General features: G+C 43.4%; 1 protein-coding gene across 30 annotated transcripts in view; it reads left to right on the top strand.

Annotated features, from left to right (window-relative positions):
- The window catches only part of PTK2 (protein tyrosine kinase 2), a 345,218-nt gene extending 329,610 nt beyond the window's left edge, over window positions 1-15,608 (top strand). For all 30 annotated transcript variants that reach the window (XM_063606925.1, XM_055116999.2, XM_063606932.1 and 27 more), the window contains 3 exons: window positions 5,576-5,731; window positions 8,998-9,078; window positions 14,332-15,608. In XM_063606925.1, the coding sequence (XP_063462995.1) occupies window positions 5,576-5,731; window positions 8,998-9,078; window positions 14,332-14,544 (450 nt within the window). In that variant the 3' untranslated portion in view covers window positions 14,545-15,608. The remainder of the gene's footprint in view (window positions 1-5,575; window positions 5,732-8,997; window positions 9,079-14,331) is intronic.
- Window positions 15,609-16,187: the final 579 nt, after the last annotated feature.

The following is a 16,187-nucleotide window of genomic DNA, read 5'->3' as shown; positions in this document are numbered from 1 at the left end:
TTCTTTAGAACAAAGTGCCAAGATTGTTTCTGGTTTTAAAAATTAATTAAACCAGGATGCTTGGGGTAAGGGAGGACTTTTTGTAGGAGTTTATAAGTGTGGCTTCATGGAAGACTTATTTATTTTCCATTTAAAGTTAGAATTGGGTTTGTAAAAGCAATGTATGCTGAGTAGAGCCATCCTCAAACCAAGGGGAGTGTTTGACTCAGGCACAAACAACCACAAGCTTCTGAGTTTGGCAGTCAGAAGTCAGGTGCAGCCTGCCCCGAGGGGTGCCAGCTGGAACTGTTGGCGCCTCTGACTCTCCTGGGTCCCCACCAGCCCTCACCAAGTGCTGGAGCCATTAGAGCAGCAGCCCTCCTCCCTGAGAGATCTGACGGAGGAGGCTCTTCTTTTCTAGCCTGTGTCCTGTAAGGAGATGGGATCTTTTTACTTTCCACTTAAAATGACAAATTACCTCTCAAAATAGATGCTATTTCTCAATTGTCATATACCTTTTATTCACATTTTAATATCTCTAAAATTGGGATGGTGTTTTGGTTTAATTGGCAGCATTTTTTTATCTTTCTTAGTGGTTCATTAAAAAATGATGCATCTTGAGCTAGGTGTGGTGGCTCATGCCTGTAATCCCAGCATTTCGGGAGGCCAAGACGGGCGGATCACAAGATCAGGAGTTCAAGACCAGCCTGGCCAACATGGTGAAACCCCGTCTCTACTAAAAATACAAAAAAGTTAGCTGGGCGTGGTGGTGCATGTCTGCAATCCCAGCTACTCAGGTGGCTGAGGCAGGAGAATCACTTGAACCCAGGAGGTGGAGGTTGCAATGAGTCAAGATCATGCCATTGCACTCCAGCCTGGGTGACAGAGCAAGATTCCGTCTCGAGGTTAAAAAAAAAAAAAAAAAGATGCATCTTACAGTGGAAGACATCTTAAAATCCGAAAAATGTCATATCAGGTTAAGATAAACTTTGCTTTACCAATAACCACCATTTATTGACTGTCGTCCCTTTACCAAGTTCTGTGGCAGTCCTTTTTCATGTATTATCAGTTCTCATGTCAACCTCACAGGATTGGTGGTGGTATCATTTCTCAGTTGACCAAGGCTCACAGAGATTAAGCAGTTTGTTCAAGGTTACACAGCCTCCACATAGCTGAGCTGTGCTTGGCCGCAGGCTTGGCTGAGCACATACTTGACTCAAAGGCACTCGCCTCCAAAGCTGAAGCTTCGTTAGATGTAGATACATTGTTGTCTTCTCAGAGTCATCAGAAAGTTAGTCCAGGGTAAGAAAAAATGTCATCTCCAGGCCCAGAGGGATAGCCTGCAGCTTAGAGGGCACAGGTTTGCCAGTGTTCATTGAGGAGGTGACCAGAGGGTGAATGGGTAGCCACTGGCACAAACTAGCCTGCTCTCTGTGGCCAAGCCTGCCCTCTGTGGCCATAGTGAAAGTACCAACTGGGCTAGGGATGCCTCTGCCCTTAGGGTTGGTGCCCAGAGTTCATGCCAGCGGCTTGTAAGTGCCTGGGAATCAGGAACTTCCTCAGTTCACCAGGCCTCCAAGCCCCAGGATGCCTCCTGACAGTTCTGTTAAAGACACACTGAGTCTTCTCCAGGGAAAATTGAGGAAGGACACACCCTTCCCAATATTGGCTTCTTTCAATAAATTTCTAAAAAGGAGCCATACATGGTGGCGCACCTCTATGACTATAGTCCCAGCTACTCGGGAGGCTGAGGAAGGAGGATCACTTCAGCCCAGAAGTTTGAATCTGGCCTGAGCAACATAGTGAGACCCCATCTCTTTAAAAAAAGGGGACAGAATGAGATTAATGAATTGTTTATTTTCATAAGCCAAAAGAACAGACTTTCAAAATGGCTTGTATTACAATGGAAAACCAACTTTACAGGTAGATAGGTACCACCTTAGAATTCTGACATCATTATGAAACATGTTTCACAGCTGGAATAACATAATGAATACATATAATTAGGATAGGGTATGAAGCAAATTGAAATCTTGAAAATAATATGTGTACTTAAAATATATTAAGTAAAGATTCCCGCCCCCCGCCCCCCTGAGACAGAGTCTCACTCTGTTGCCCAGGCTGGAGTGCAGTGGTGCGATCTTGGCTCACTGCAAGCTCCGCCTCCCAGGTTCACGCCATTCTCCTGCCTCATCCTCCCAAGTAGCTGGGACTGCAGGCACCCGCCACCAGGCCCATCTAATTTTTTTTTTTTTTTTTTTGGTATTTTTAGTAGAGACGGGGTTTCACCGTGTTAGCCAGGATGGTCTTGATCTCCTGACCTTGTGATCCGCCCGCCTCGGCCTCCCAAAGTGCTGGGATTACAGGCATGAGCCACCGCACCCGACCTAAGTAGATTTTTAAATAATATGAAATATACACCTCTGTTTCTTCATTGTCTGCTTGGTAGGGGTCATTGAATCCATCCTAAAAGAACAGTATTGGTCTAATACCGCAATGCAGCTAGGCACAGTGGCTCACGCCTGTAATTCCAACATTGAGAGGCCAAGGCAGGTGGATTGCTTGAGACCAAGAGTACCAGACCAGCCTGGCCAACATGGCAAAACCCCGTCTCTACTAAAAATACAAACATTAGCCGTGCGTAGTAGTGTGACCCTATAATTCCAGCTGCTCAGGGGGCTGAGGCACAAGAATCGCTGGAATCCAGGAGGCGGTGGTTGTGGTGAGCTGAGATCACACTACTGCACTCCAGCCTGGGCGACAGAGCGAGATTCTGCCTAAAAAAAACTAATACTAAAATATTTACTTTTATGTATAACTAAAATAATTCATCCAAATAACAGCGAGAATCAGTCTCAAATTTTCCTAGGTAGCACTGCATTTTGGTTCTTAACTGAATCTTTAAGCATCAACCTAAGTGGCTGGAATTGGCTACATCTATAGAGGGTTTATCAACTGCCTGCCAAGGAGCTTCCAAGTTGTCAAGCTCCAGAAAATCGAAAACCGTTAGGATGTCTTTCCAAACAGCTTTTCCTTCTGGAATGTCACTGTGAATGGTCCCTAGAAGCATTATGACAGTGCCCCTCTACCACAAGAATTGGGCAAAGGGTAAAGTAGAAAAGAACAGAAGCTTTAAACAGGTGACAACCTCCCTAGAATTATAGAATTGTCTATTTCTTCTTGATGAAACACCCTGTGGCCCCCTCCTCAAGAAGCCCTGTTGATGTAGTTTGAACTGGTACATCCTATGAAGTTAAACAGAAGACCACACTGTGACTCTCAGTGCAGAAAATAAAATACAGGAAGTCATCTCTTGGAAATGATGTGGTTATAGTAGGATAGCCCTGGCTTGAGCTTTAGAGAAAACACATTAAATAAAACTGCTCAGTTTCAAGTAGTAGAACCTAATCATAAGAATCAGCTCAAAAAAGGGGTTTCTGTTCTACTTTTGTTTTTTGTTTTTAAAATAAGCTCCCAATGCGTGTGTGTGTGTGTGTGTGTGTTTTGTTGGGTTTTTTTTGTTTGTTTTTTTTTTTTTGAGACACAGTGTCGCTCTGTCGCCCAGGCTGGAGTACAGTGGCACAATCTCAGCTCACTGCAACCTCTGCCTCCCAGGTTCAAATGACTCTCCTGCCTCAGCCTCCCGAGTAGCTGGGATTACAGGGATGCACTACCATTACCCTGCTAATTTTTGTATTTTTAGTAGAGACAGGGTTTGACCATGTTGGCCAGGCTGGGCCTAATATCTTTAAACTCAGCCCCAAGTCAGGAATCTTTATGATAGCATTATGGCTAGATGATGAAGTGGATCTCAAGGATGTTGAGGGGCCGGGCTCGGGAATTGAGGCTGCTGCAGTTTCTCCTGAATCTATGAGAATTCAGATGGGCACTTTTCAGTAATTAAAACCAAATGTCCTCCTCCTCCTTTCTTTTTGAAGAGCTCTCATTCTGTTGACCTTGCACTGCTGCTGGATTGTTCCTCGGGCTTTGCATGTTCCCTGCATTTGTTTTGTAACTGAGCATGGTGCATGGCAGACCTCTCTATGCAGTGTGCTGGGGCAGTGAGCAGGTGGCACAGTAGCCACACCCTGGCAACAGTAGCCACACCCTGGCAACAGTGAGTGAGAGCTGGTGGGCAGGCTTGGAAACTAGCTCCTTTTTGTTCTGCTCATGTGTTTTTATGGGGGATTTGTCTGATGCCTTTATTAATATTGTTTTTCTTTTTTCCCTTTCTCTGATAAATTCCTTTAACTTTTCCTCACCTTCCGTTCGACAATAGCCATGGAGGGTAAGCACATCGTGTCTTTGTGTGTCTGTCCAGCTCTCTCTATCACACCCGGCTCTCTGCATGTAACTTTGGACTGGAAAGCAGGAAGCCCAAGTGGGAGGGCACTTCGGCCTGCTTTGTCACCTCTCATGACTGACAGATGCCAAAAGCAGTGTTTATATATGCAAAAGAATGAGACATGTACATCTTTGCAGTAAATGAATTATTCTTGTGCTTTGCTATCTCATACCCAGACTTTGGAACAACCAAGAATTAATCTGTTCCAGATTACTTGGGCAAAAGCACCCAAGGGTTCAGAAATGGGAACTTATATTTAGACTGAGCATTGGCATCAGGTTCATGATTGAACTATATGTACTACAAGTTGGTCTTTTTAAAAAAGTATATATATATATATATATATATATATATATATATATATATATATATATACCATTTTATGCTGGTATAATTCTAACCAGTTGGAATTTTTAAATACTGCTGAAGATTTCCCAAAGGCCCTCATGTTATTCCACCATCAGTGCTCAAGTTATCTTAGTAACATTTGTTGATGTCTCTTCTGTGCCCAGGCCCTAGGTAGACATTGTTACATCTTTGGCCTCATCTTCCCTGATCACAGTTGCCCGGGTGAGAGAGCTGAGGCTTTATAAGCGTAGGCCCAGGTGCTTTCCAGCAGTCAGCACAGAGCTGGCTGAAACCGGGGTCTTGGGCGAGAGGCTCCTAGCGACACCACTGCTGCTTTGACTTCAGTCACGACCTGCAAACAGATGCTGTCCCCTTAAAGTGCATTCATATGTCAGCTTTTTATAATTGTACAAAGAACGTGTTTCCATTAGGCGGCTGAGGGCAGCTAAGCTGAGCCATACCGTTTTCACTGCAGAATTCAAACTAAGTGGAAATCCTTATAGTCTTCATGTAGAATGTTTGACTCTTTAACCAAATAGGTAATGTTATCTAAAATTCAGTAAATTATCAGATGGATTATTATCTTGTGGTAAATGATTTTGGGGTGAGGGGACATTGAATCAGGTCTCTGAAAGAATCTGGGGTTTTTAGTATAATATGTATGATTCCATCTCATTTCCTTTAACTGAGCTCAAAGTTAGAAAGAAAATACTGCCTAATTTGTCACTTGGAGGAATTACTTTACTGTCATTCTCAATCTGAACTATATCCCGCACACACAAGAAAATCAATGACCTTCTGCAATCTGCTTTGATCTCTTGTAAAGTCCCTCTCTAGCTTGATTGTGGTGATCTCACGCCATCTGCTGGAGAGCAGAAAAATGACTGGCTTCTGTGTTGTCAGCTTCAGCCCCAGGAAATCAGCCCCCCTCCTACTGCCAACCTGGACCGGTCGAATGATAAGGTGTACGAGAATGTGACGGGCCTGGTGAAAGCTGTCATCGAGATGTCCAGTAAAATCCAGCCAGCCCCACCAGAGGAGTATGTCCCTATGGTGAAGGTAAAATAGAGTCATTTTGTGTACTGGCAAAAATGTTCTTGTTTCCTGTAAGCTGTGGTGCCAGTTGATAGATGTCTCTAGGTCCCCCCGCCCCACCAAAGTCAGAACTGATGCTTTAGAAGCTCTTCACGAAGGCACCATACAGTGACAGTGTTAGTGAGAACCGCAGTTATTCTGAATTGCCGTTCCTATCTTGTTTTCTTCTGGCAGTAAACACTAGGATGGGAGTGTCTTGAAGCAGTACACTCTTTTAATAATTACTGCTCACACATAAAGTCTGCAGTGAAAGAGAAAGCTGCAAAAGTATGCTTACAGTATGATGCCATTTATGTAAACTTGAAAAACATGCAAAATAATCCTGTGTAAGACTTAGGGAGATGTGGTTACGTTGTTGGAGTGCAAAGACAAGTAGAGGAATGATCATTATCAAATTCAGATCCCGCACCTGTAAGGAGGAGCCAGCTGAAGAAAGGTACATTGGGAGGATTTATCTGTGTTGTTTTTCTTAAGCTAAGGGTTGGGTATGTGGGTGTTCATTGAATTTTCTTTTAAAAAGAGTAAAAATAAATAAAAATATCATGCCAGTAAACTAATGTTTTCCAAATTGTGTTCAGTGGAGTGGGATCCTAGCAGGCAGTGACAGGTGTCCTGTGTAAAAGGACACTAGGGGCTGAGTGCGGTGGCTCATGCCCATAATCCCAGAACTTTGGGAGGCTGAGGCAGGCAGATCACTTGAGGTCAGAAGTTCAAGACCAGCCTGGCCAACATGGTGAAACCCCATCTCTTTAAAAAAAAAAAAAAGAGAGAGAGAAAGAAAAAGGACACTAGGTCCAAGGAAAGTCAGCAATGGCTCCTTTTAAAGAGTACAGACTGGCATGTTGGTTGCACAGAGGTGTCCTCCAGTTCACAGAGTGTGGTCGAAATTTGCTCTAAGCCAGTATTTCTGAAACATACTCGAACATACTTTTTTTTCACTATAGTAAAATACACATAACATAAACTACCATCTTAACCATTTTTAAGCATACATTTCAGAGGCATTAGGTACATTCACAATGTTGTGCCACCATCAGCACCATCCACTTCCATAACCCTTCCCTTGCAAAACTGAAACTGTGCATTTGAAACAACCCTCCTCTTTTCCCCTCCCCCAGCCCCTGGCAACCGCCATCCTACTTGCTATCTCTATGAATTGACTACCCTAGGTACCGCTTATAAGTGGAATCATACTGTATTTGTCTTTTTGTGATGGATTTATTTCACTCAGCATAGTATCTCAGAGTTCATCCATGTTGTAGCATGTGTCAGAATTTTCTTCCTTTTTAGGGCAGAGTGATATTCCACTGTATGTTCACACCACATTTTGTTTATTTACTGAACCATCACAGGGTACTTGGGTTGCTTCCACCTTTCAGTTATCATGAAGAATGCTGCTAGGAACATGGATATACAAATATCTTTTTGAGACCCTGCTTTCACTTCTTTTGAGTGTATACTCAGAATTGCTGGATCACTGATAATTCTATTTTTAATTTTTTGAGGAGCCACCATTCTGTTTTTCACAGCGGCTGCATCATCTTACAATCCCTCCAACAGCGCACAAGGGTTCCAGTTTCTCCACATTCTCACCAAAACGTGTTATTTTCTGGGGGGTTATTTTGAAGCTTGGGGTTTTGTGTGTGTGTTTTAAAAAATAATTGTCATCCTAATGGATGTGAAGTGTATCTAAGTGTGATTTTGATTTGCATACAGGTCTTGAACATCTGTTTGCTTTTTGAGCGTTTGTGTATCTTTTTTGGAAAAATGTCAAGTTTTTTTTTTTTCTTTTTTGGCCTGTTTTTTAAATCATACTGTATTTTGTTGTTGAGTTATAGAATCCTACAATTGTTATTGTTGGGTTTTTTGTTTTGTTTTGTTTGAGATGGAGTCTCATTCTGTCTCCCAGGCTCCCAGGCTGGAGTGCAATGGCACGATCTTGGTTCACTGCAACCCCTGCCTCCCAGGTTCAAGCAATTCTCCTGCCTCAGCTTCCCGAGTAGCTGGGACTACAGGCATGCACCACCACACCTGGCTTATTTTTGTATTTTTAGTAGAGACGGGGTTTCACCCTGTTGGCCAAGCTGGTCTCAAACTCCTGACCTCAGGTGATCTGCCTGCCTCGGCCTCCCAAAGTGCTGGGATTACAGGCATGAGCCACTGCGCCTGGCCCCTACAACTGTTTTTTAGTATACCTATTAGCAATCTTTGCAACAGCTTCTTATAAACCATCAATGTGGAAAAAGCTGCTTGAAAGTTGTAATGTTTCATGGAAAGCACAGTTAATCCATTCTGGTTCACTTTTTTAAAGTGTATCCACATAACAGTTTTAACCAAAGTTCTTAAGGAGGAACTTGCATGAACCCACAGCCAAGTTTAAACAACTCAACAGTAGATGAAACCATTCAGAATTTTGTACATACTAAGATTTTATATGGTGATTTTATAGACACTATTTTTTTAACCATTTTACTTTGGCCAAATGACATTCTTTTTGTATGTTGATCCAATTATAAGCAACTATCATTTTCTTACTGGTTTTATTCATATTACATGTAATTTGATGTCTTAGTCATTACATTATTTGGTCCTCATAAGTATGACAGTAATGAAAATTTGAAGTTTAAAATTATTTGTTTTAAATCATAGTTAGACCCTTTTTGCTGCAACTCGGAAGTGGCAGGGAGGAGTGTTTCTGCTCAGTGTGCGTAATAGATGAAGCCTGAGATTCAGAACGGGGTCCAAAGCAAGGCTGCCCCCTTGCATCCGGGGCAGTGGTGTCATCTCTGGCCAGCCTCATGGGGTGTTTGAAAGTACCTGGGTGAGAACACATTTGGTGAACACACTTGGGGAAAGGTGCTACTATTTATCCTAACCTGTGTTGGCAGGGTTGGCAGTTGGAGCCAGGAGGGTGGTATAATCTGCTTGGAAGCAGTAGATGAGAAAAAAAAAAATCCTGCTTTCCACCCTCAGCATCTGTGTGACTTTTCTTACATGAACTTCTGTTCTTCAACTCACTCCTTAGGGTATTAGAGCAATGAACAGTCAGATCTAAATCTTTTGGGAGAAAAAGGAGCCTCATAACTTACAAGATAGGGCTAAGCACTGAGAAAAAGAAATACAGAAATTTGCCTTGAAACTTGTGGAAAGGAAATAAAAAAATATATAACTGAAAGGCATAAAAATCCTTTGTGTGTGTTCTAATATTGGTTGTGATTCTTGTCTGTTAGGAAGTCGGCTTGGCCCTGAGGACGTTATTGGCCACTGTGGATGAGACCATTCCCCTCCTACCAGCCAGCACCCACCGAGAGGTAGGGCACAATCTTCCCCTTGCAGCCCTCTGTGACAGCACTGGGCAGGGACACATTCAGGGATGCCTGTGGTGCTGAAGGCCGCTCCTCAGTCTGTAGCCAGCAGAGACATCAACTGCCCTACAAGCGATGACCTTCCCTCTAACACTGGCCCCAACCAGGACGGGGCTGTTCATTCTAGGGCATAGGGGTGGTGTGGAGCAGTGGCCACTCAAGTTCCAGATCCTGGGTCTTCCTGCTGCTAATCCACTGCAGAGCCACTGTGCAAGGTCCTCATCTGAGCTACAAGTGGCTCTGAGCAGTGGATGAGGAAGGCACATGGGAAACTGCTGCTGGTGCCATGAACCTTAAAGGTAGAAGAATGCTGATATGAATGGGGCGGGCATTGTGCATGGTCTGCTTCCTCGAATTCTCCTTAAAAATAGTTGAGCTTGCAAATGATCCTGGTTTTCCATTTCAAGTAGTAATATAAAAAATTTCTTTTAGGCCAGGCATGGTAGCTCACGCCCGTAATCCCAACACATTGGGAGGCCAAGGCAGGAGGATGGCTTGAGGCCTGGATTTCAAGACAACATAGTGAGACCCTATCTCTACCAAAAAATTAATAAATAAAATTATTGTCTTAAAAAATTCCAGGCCAGGCGCGGTGGCTCACGCCTGTAATCTCAGCACTTTGGGAGGCTGAGGCGGACAGATCACGAGGTCAAGAGATCGAGACCATCCTGGCCAACATGATGAAACTCCATCTCTACTAAAAATACAAAAAGTAGCTAGGCATGATGGCACGCGCCTATAATCCCAGCTACTTGGGAGGCTGAGACAGGAGAATGACTTGAACCCGGGAGGTGGAGGTTGCAGTGAGCCGAGATTGTGCCATTGCACTCCAGCCTGCAACAGAGTGAGACTCCATCTGAAAAAAAAAATCATTTTAAATTAATAAATGTCTTTAAGAAGCTTCTTAAGGGCTGAGTGTGGTGGCTCACCTCTGTAATCCCAACACTTTGGGCAGCCAAGACAAGAGGATGGCTTAAAGCCAGTTTATGACCAGCCTGGGCAACAAAGCGAGACTCTGTCTCTACAAAAAATTTTTAAAAATTAGCTGTGTGCAATAGCTACTCAGGAGGCTGAAGCAGGATGATCGCTTGAGCCCAGGAGTTTCAGGCTGCAGTGAGCTAGGATCAAGCCACCATACTACATCCTGGGTGACAGAGCAAACCCTGTTTCAAAAAAAAAAAGTTTTAAGGAATAAAAGTTGACCCAAAATACTGTAGCCCAGCAACAACTATCATTTTTGCTACCTTTTGGCAATTTTGTTTCAATTATATGACTAACAAATGAAAGGAAGCACCTGCATTTGTTTTAGTGTCTTTGAGCCTAGGGTGTACATTCTGTGGTTGGGATTGACAAACGCATGTGGGATGCGTCCCCACTACAGAGTCCAGGATCTGCAGGCTTCAGCCTTGCTCCCTGCTGACTCCAGCTGCCTGCTTTTCTCATTTCTAGGGAAGCATGGGCAGTTCTTCATCCCAGCACACACTTTTTGTTTGTCCTTTTTATTTTGAAATCATTTCAGATTTATATGAAAGCTAAAAGATTAATACAGAGAACTCCCAACTTTCCTTTGAGTTTCACAGCCTTTTAACATGTCAGCACATTGTCATCCCTGCTCCATTGTCTATGTGTGTACACACATCAATTCCTGCTGTCGAGCAGCTTGAGAATGGCTGTGTGTCTCATGCCCTCTTCCCCTTTAAGATTTCCATTTATATTTCTCATAACAAGGCCATTGTCCTACATAACCACCACACAATCACCACATTCTGGAACTTTAACATGATGTAATGCACTGTCCCACTCTGCAGGGCATGTTCCAGGGTCGTCGGTTGTCTCTGTAGCACTTTTCCCTCGCCTGCGAGAGCCAGACCAGGATTACACTTTGCACGTGGTGTTGCTTTCTTCAGCCTCCTTTCATCTGAAACAGCTCCTCAGCCTTTTTTTATCTTTCATGACATTGACATTTTTGACAAACATAGGCTCAGTGATTTTATAGAGTAGTATTAAAGTTGGATTGAGGGATATCCTATAAACATTTGTTTCTTCCTGATGAGATTGAGATTTTGCATCTCCAGTCAGGAATACAGCATAAATAATGCTGAATCCTTCTCAGCATCATACCCAGAGACATATGATGTCCAGGGGATGTTCCAGTTGACGAACTGGACATTGACTTCTGAAGGACGGTTGGACACAACTCCTGTTGGTGATTCCTTTGTAAGTGGCATTGATTCATATGCATAAACCCTTTAACTTGTTTTTGAGAAGGCCTGTGACTGGTGCTGTAGCGTAACTTCACATCCCAACCGAATGGGGTTCTCTCACTTACCTGCTTCACCGGGCCTCTGGCTTTCCATGACAAGCCTCAGTTTTGCCCCAAAGTGGAGAAGTTCCGTATACCAGAGGCAAGAAAATGGTGTCCTACCAAGTGGATATTTTAGTGGGACTATTTGTCAACACCTACTCTAGTTGATAAAGTCTAAAGTAATCTTTTCATCTCCCCGATTCCAATACACAAATTGCTCTCCTGTATACAGTATTTTTTTAATTATTAATTTTTTTTTTTTTGAGACAGGGTCTGTCTCTGTCACCCAGGCTGGAATGCAGTGACTCCATCACAGCTCACTATAACCTCCAACTCCTGAGCTCAAGTGATCTTCCTGCCTCCGCCTCCCAAGTAGCTGGGATTACAGTTGTATACCACCACGCCCAGCTAATTCTTTATTTTTCTGTAGAGACAGTGTCTTACTGTGTTGCCCAAGCTGGTCTCAAATTCCTGCTTCAAGCCATCCTCCTACCTCGGTCTCCCAAAGTGCTGGGGTTACAGGCGTGAGCCACCACACCTGGCCTTAAATCATTTTTGAAAAGAAGAGGAGCCTGTCTTTGATCCTGCATCTGCCTTTCACTGTCCTCATGCCTCCTCCTGTCCCCATTGTACTTCCTGAAAGAGCAGCCCATCCCTCACGGGGCCACCTCCTCACATGGCAGCTGCACTCAGCGCCAGCTCAGAGCATTCCAGTGCTCCAGCTGTTTGGAACTCTCTCTGCTGTAACGGCCCTTCAAGGTCTCCTAATTGCCAGAGCCCCTGCTTTCCCCTCAGTCCTAACTCCCCCTTGAGACCCCCTGCTCTGGCCCAGAGCTTCCTCACTCACTCCTCTCCTGCCAAGACCTCTGTTCAGGCTTTTGTTCCCTGCCACCCTTGAGTGTGGTCATCTCCCAAAGTGCTACCCACTTGTTTTATTAAAAAATACTTTTTCACTCTGGTAGTTCTTCTCATTCTCATAGATTCAAGTATTTGATGCCTCACAAATCTGTGTTGACTTTATAGAATCCCTCCCTGAGCTCTGATCTCCAACTGTCTGCCATTGGCAAGAACGGTCTGCTTTCCTTGTTTGCTTCCACGGTCAGTGACAACACCATGCACTTGCACGTCTGTTCCCAGCAGTTCCCCATCCCCTACACACATGCAAACAACCACACACCTTCCATCTCTCATCAGGTCTCAGGTTGGTCCGTTCACCTGCACATCCACCATCACCTCTCCTCTGAAGATGGCCTCTTAGATGGTTTATCTGCCTCTTGTCTGTTCCCCTGCCCTTCCATTCAGCCTCCACATTGCCGCCAAGAGCCATCTTTCTAGAATATCTCTCTAGATTTTGTCATTCTCCTTCCTAAAAATCTCTTATCCCTCTTGCCAAGTCCTGCCAAATAAAGATCAACTTGGTGTGGCTTTCACAGTTGAAGCCAGCCTACTTTTACAGTATAGGCCAAATTCAGACAAATTCTCTCTGTAAAGTCTTTCTGACCCTCTCTGAGACAGAATGCATTGCTGTCTTATCTATGTACTTTTCTACTACGTGATTTATTCCAGTGTATTATAGGGTCCTGTGTATGCTTTTCCCACTGTAGACTGCGAGTAGAAACAGGTCTTCCTCCTTGTGTCCAAGCACCAAGTGTCTCGTACATAATAGGTGCTCCATAATTGATAAAAGAGCAAATGGATAAGTCACCATTGGTTGAAGAAACAGATAAGAAGGATCATGAGACTCTCCCATGCAAAGCATTCTAACCCTGTAGGACAGCATTTTGTGTTCATTAGCTGCTTCCACCATTGCTGCCCTGACTTAATTTGTGCGGGGGGAGGGGCGTACATAACGGTCTGGCTCTGTCACCCAGGCTGGAGTGCAATGGCACGATCTTGGCTCACTACAACCTCTGTCTTCCAGGCTCAAGCCGTCCTCCCACGTCAGCCTCCTGAGTAGCTGGGAATACAGGTGCACACCACCATACTCAGCTAACTTTCTGTATTTTTTTGTAGAGATGGGGTTTCACCATGTTGCCCCGGCTGGCCTCAAACTTTTGAGCTCAAGCCGTCAGCCCGCCTCAGCCGCCCAAAGTGCTGAGATTGTACAGGAGTGAGCCACTGCGCCCTGCCACCATCCTTAAACCATTTTTTGTATAGCCAAGGAAGGTCTTGAAATAGAGTTGGCATAGTAGAAAGCATAAGACCGGAAGTCAGAACTGAGGCTTTTGTCCTGGCTTGGAGACTAAAGAGGTGTGTGGCCTTCAGCACATCTTACTGTATCTCAGTTGTCCACTCTGATGTGAAAGTGTTTGGAATAGATGATCTCTGAAGTTCTGTCAGATTCTGTGGTTCTATTATGAAACAAAAGCCCTGCCAGTCACTGAGATTAATAAAGTCTAAACAGTGAGCGCAAATGGAGACGAAGTTAGTCATGGTGTCAGGGAAGGCTTTGAATGGAAGGAACAAGATGCTGGATCTGCATGTGTGAATGGGCATGCACAAACAGGCACACTATAATAGCTGAATTTCTAAAGTAAGTAAAAAAAATGTTTAAATGCATGAATGTAGTGTGGGAAGTTAAAATAAGAAAAAAAAAATTTAAAGATTGATTTTTACATCCTATTGCTCCTAAGGAAGATTTATTTACAGGAAATAAAGTTTTCTTCTCATGGAGGCACTGAAAGAAAGGCTCATAAAAATTCCCTGAAAAGTTCATTGGTGCAGGGCTTGGTGGCATGTGCCTGTGTTCCCAGCTAGTGGGAAGGCTGAGGCAGGAAGATTCCTTGAGCCCAGGAGTTTGAGGCAAGCTTGGACAACACAGTAAGAACATCTCTCTAAAAAAGAAAAAAAAAATCACTGAAAACAGTTCTCCTGACCTATCTCTTGTCTTTCAGATTGAGATGGCACAGAAGCTGTTGAACTCTGACCTGGGTGAGCTCATCAACAAGATGAAACTGGCCCAGCAGTATGTCATGACCAGCCTCCAGCAAGAGTACAAAAAGCAAATGCTGACTGCTGCTCACGCCCTGGCTGTGGATGCCAAAAACTTACTCGATGTCATTGACCAAGCAAGACTGAAAATGCTTGGGCAGACGAGACCACACTGAGCCTCCCCTAGGAGCACGTCTTGCTACCCTCTTTTGAAGATGTTCTCTAGCCTTCCACCAGCAGCGAGGAATTAACCCTGTGTCCTCAGTCGCCAGCACTTACAGCTCCAACTTTTTTGAATGACCATCTGGTTGAAAAATCTTTCTCATATAAGTTTAACCACACTTTGATTTGGGTTCATTTTTTGTTTTGTTTTTTTCAATCATGATATTCAGAAAAGTCCAGGATCCAAAATGTGGCGTTTTTCTAAGAATGAAAATTATATGTAAGCTTTTAAGCATCATGAAGAACAATTTATGTTCACATTAAGATACGTTCTAAAGGGGGATGGCCAAGGGGTGACATCTTAACTCCTAAACTACCTTAGCTGCATAGTGGAAGAGGAGAGCATGAAGCAAAGAATTCCAGGAAACCCAAGAGGCTGAGAATTCTTTTGTCTACCATAGAATTATTATCCAGACTGGAATTTTTGTTTGTTAGAACACCCTTCAGTTGCAATATGCTAATCCCACTTTACAAAGAATATAAAAGCTATATTTTGAAGACTTGAGTTATTTCAGAAAAAACTACAGCCCTTTTTGTCTTACCTGCCTTTTACTTTCGTGTGGATATGTGAAGCATTGGGTCGGGAACTAGCTGTAGAACACAACTAAAAACTCATGTCTTTTTTCACAGAATAATGTGCCAGTTTTTTGTAGCAATGTTATTTCTCTTGGAAGCAGAAATGCTTTGTACCAGAGCACCTCCAAACTGCATTGAGGAGAAGTTCCAGAACCATCCCCTTTTTCCATTTTTATATAATTTATAAAGAAAGATTAAAGCCATGTTGACTATTTTACAGCCACTGGAGTTAACTAACCCTTCCTTGTATCTGTCTTCCCAGGAGAGAATGAAGCAAAACAGGAATTTGGTTTTCTTTTGATGTCCAGTTACACCATCCATTCTGTTAATTTTGAAAAAATATACCCTCCCTTTAGTTTGTTGGGGGATATAAATTATTCTCAGGAAGAATATAATGAACTGTACAGTTACTTTGACCTATTAAAAAGGTGTTACCAGTAAAGTTCTTGTTGTAATATCCTTTCTTTTGGTTCTGTTTCTTCAGATGGCTTTTCAGGTGACTTGTCAGATAAGATAACATACAAGAGAGTTCCCAATAATTATCAGGAAGCCTCTCACTAATTAGTTTCTTTTTTTTATTTAATCTTCTAAACAAGTCAAGGATGTTACCACAGAAGGGTAGCGTGGCGTAAGTTAACCTTTTCATTCCATCGTCACCTATTAAATGCAGAGCTCAGGATGGAAGTAGCAATGGTCTTCAATGAAAGAACCTTCCCCTGCGCAGGGTCTCACTATTCCACTAACTCGGACTCAAAGCATAATTCACTTGTCAAGGAAATTGTTAGCATTTCCCAGGCCCACCCTAGTCTTGCTAGAATCTCTGTGAGCCACAGAGCAGGGAGCAAATAGAACTGAGATCTCCAGCACTAGGGACTCAGACTCCAAAGGGAGGGATTTGAGCGAATTTTTTCCAGGTAAATACATACTCTTACGTGCAAAAGCAGCTTCATCTTTGGATCTGTGACAGTTACTTCTTCTGAAGCAAATGTCAAGGGAATGCCATCCTTGTGAGTTTTTTCTA

This window comes from Pan paniscus, chromosome 7 (genome assembly GCF_029289425.2).
Source record: "Pan paniscus chromosome 7, NHGRI_mPanPan1-v2.0_pri, whole genome shotgun sequence".
In the NCBI taxonomy this organism is placed as follows: Eukaryota; Metazoa; Chordata; class Mammalia; order Primates; family Hominidae; genus Pan; species Pan paniscus.
This window is presented reverse-complemented; position numbering and strand designations above follow the sequence as displayed.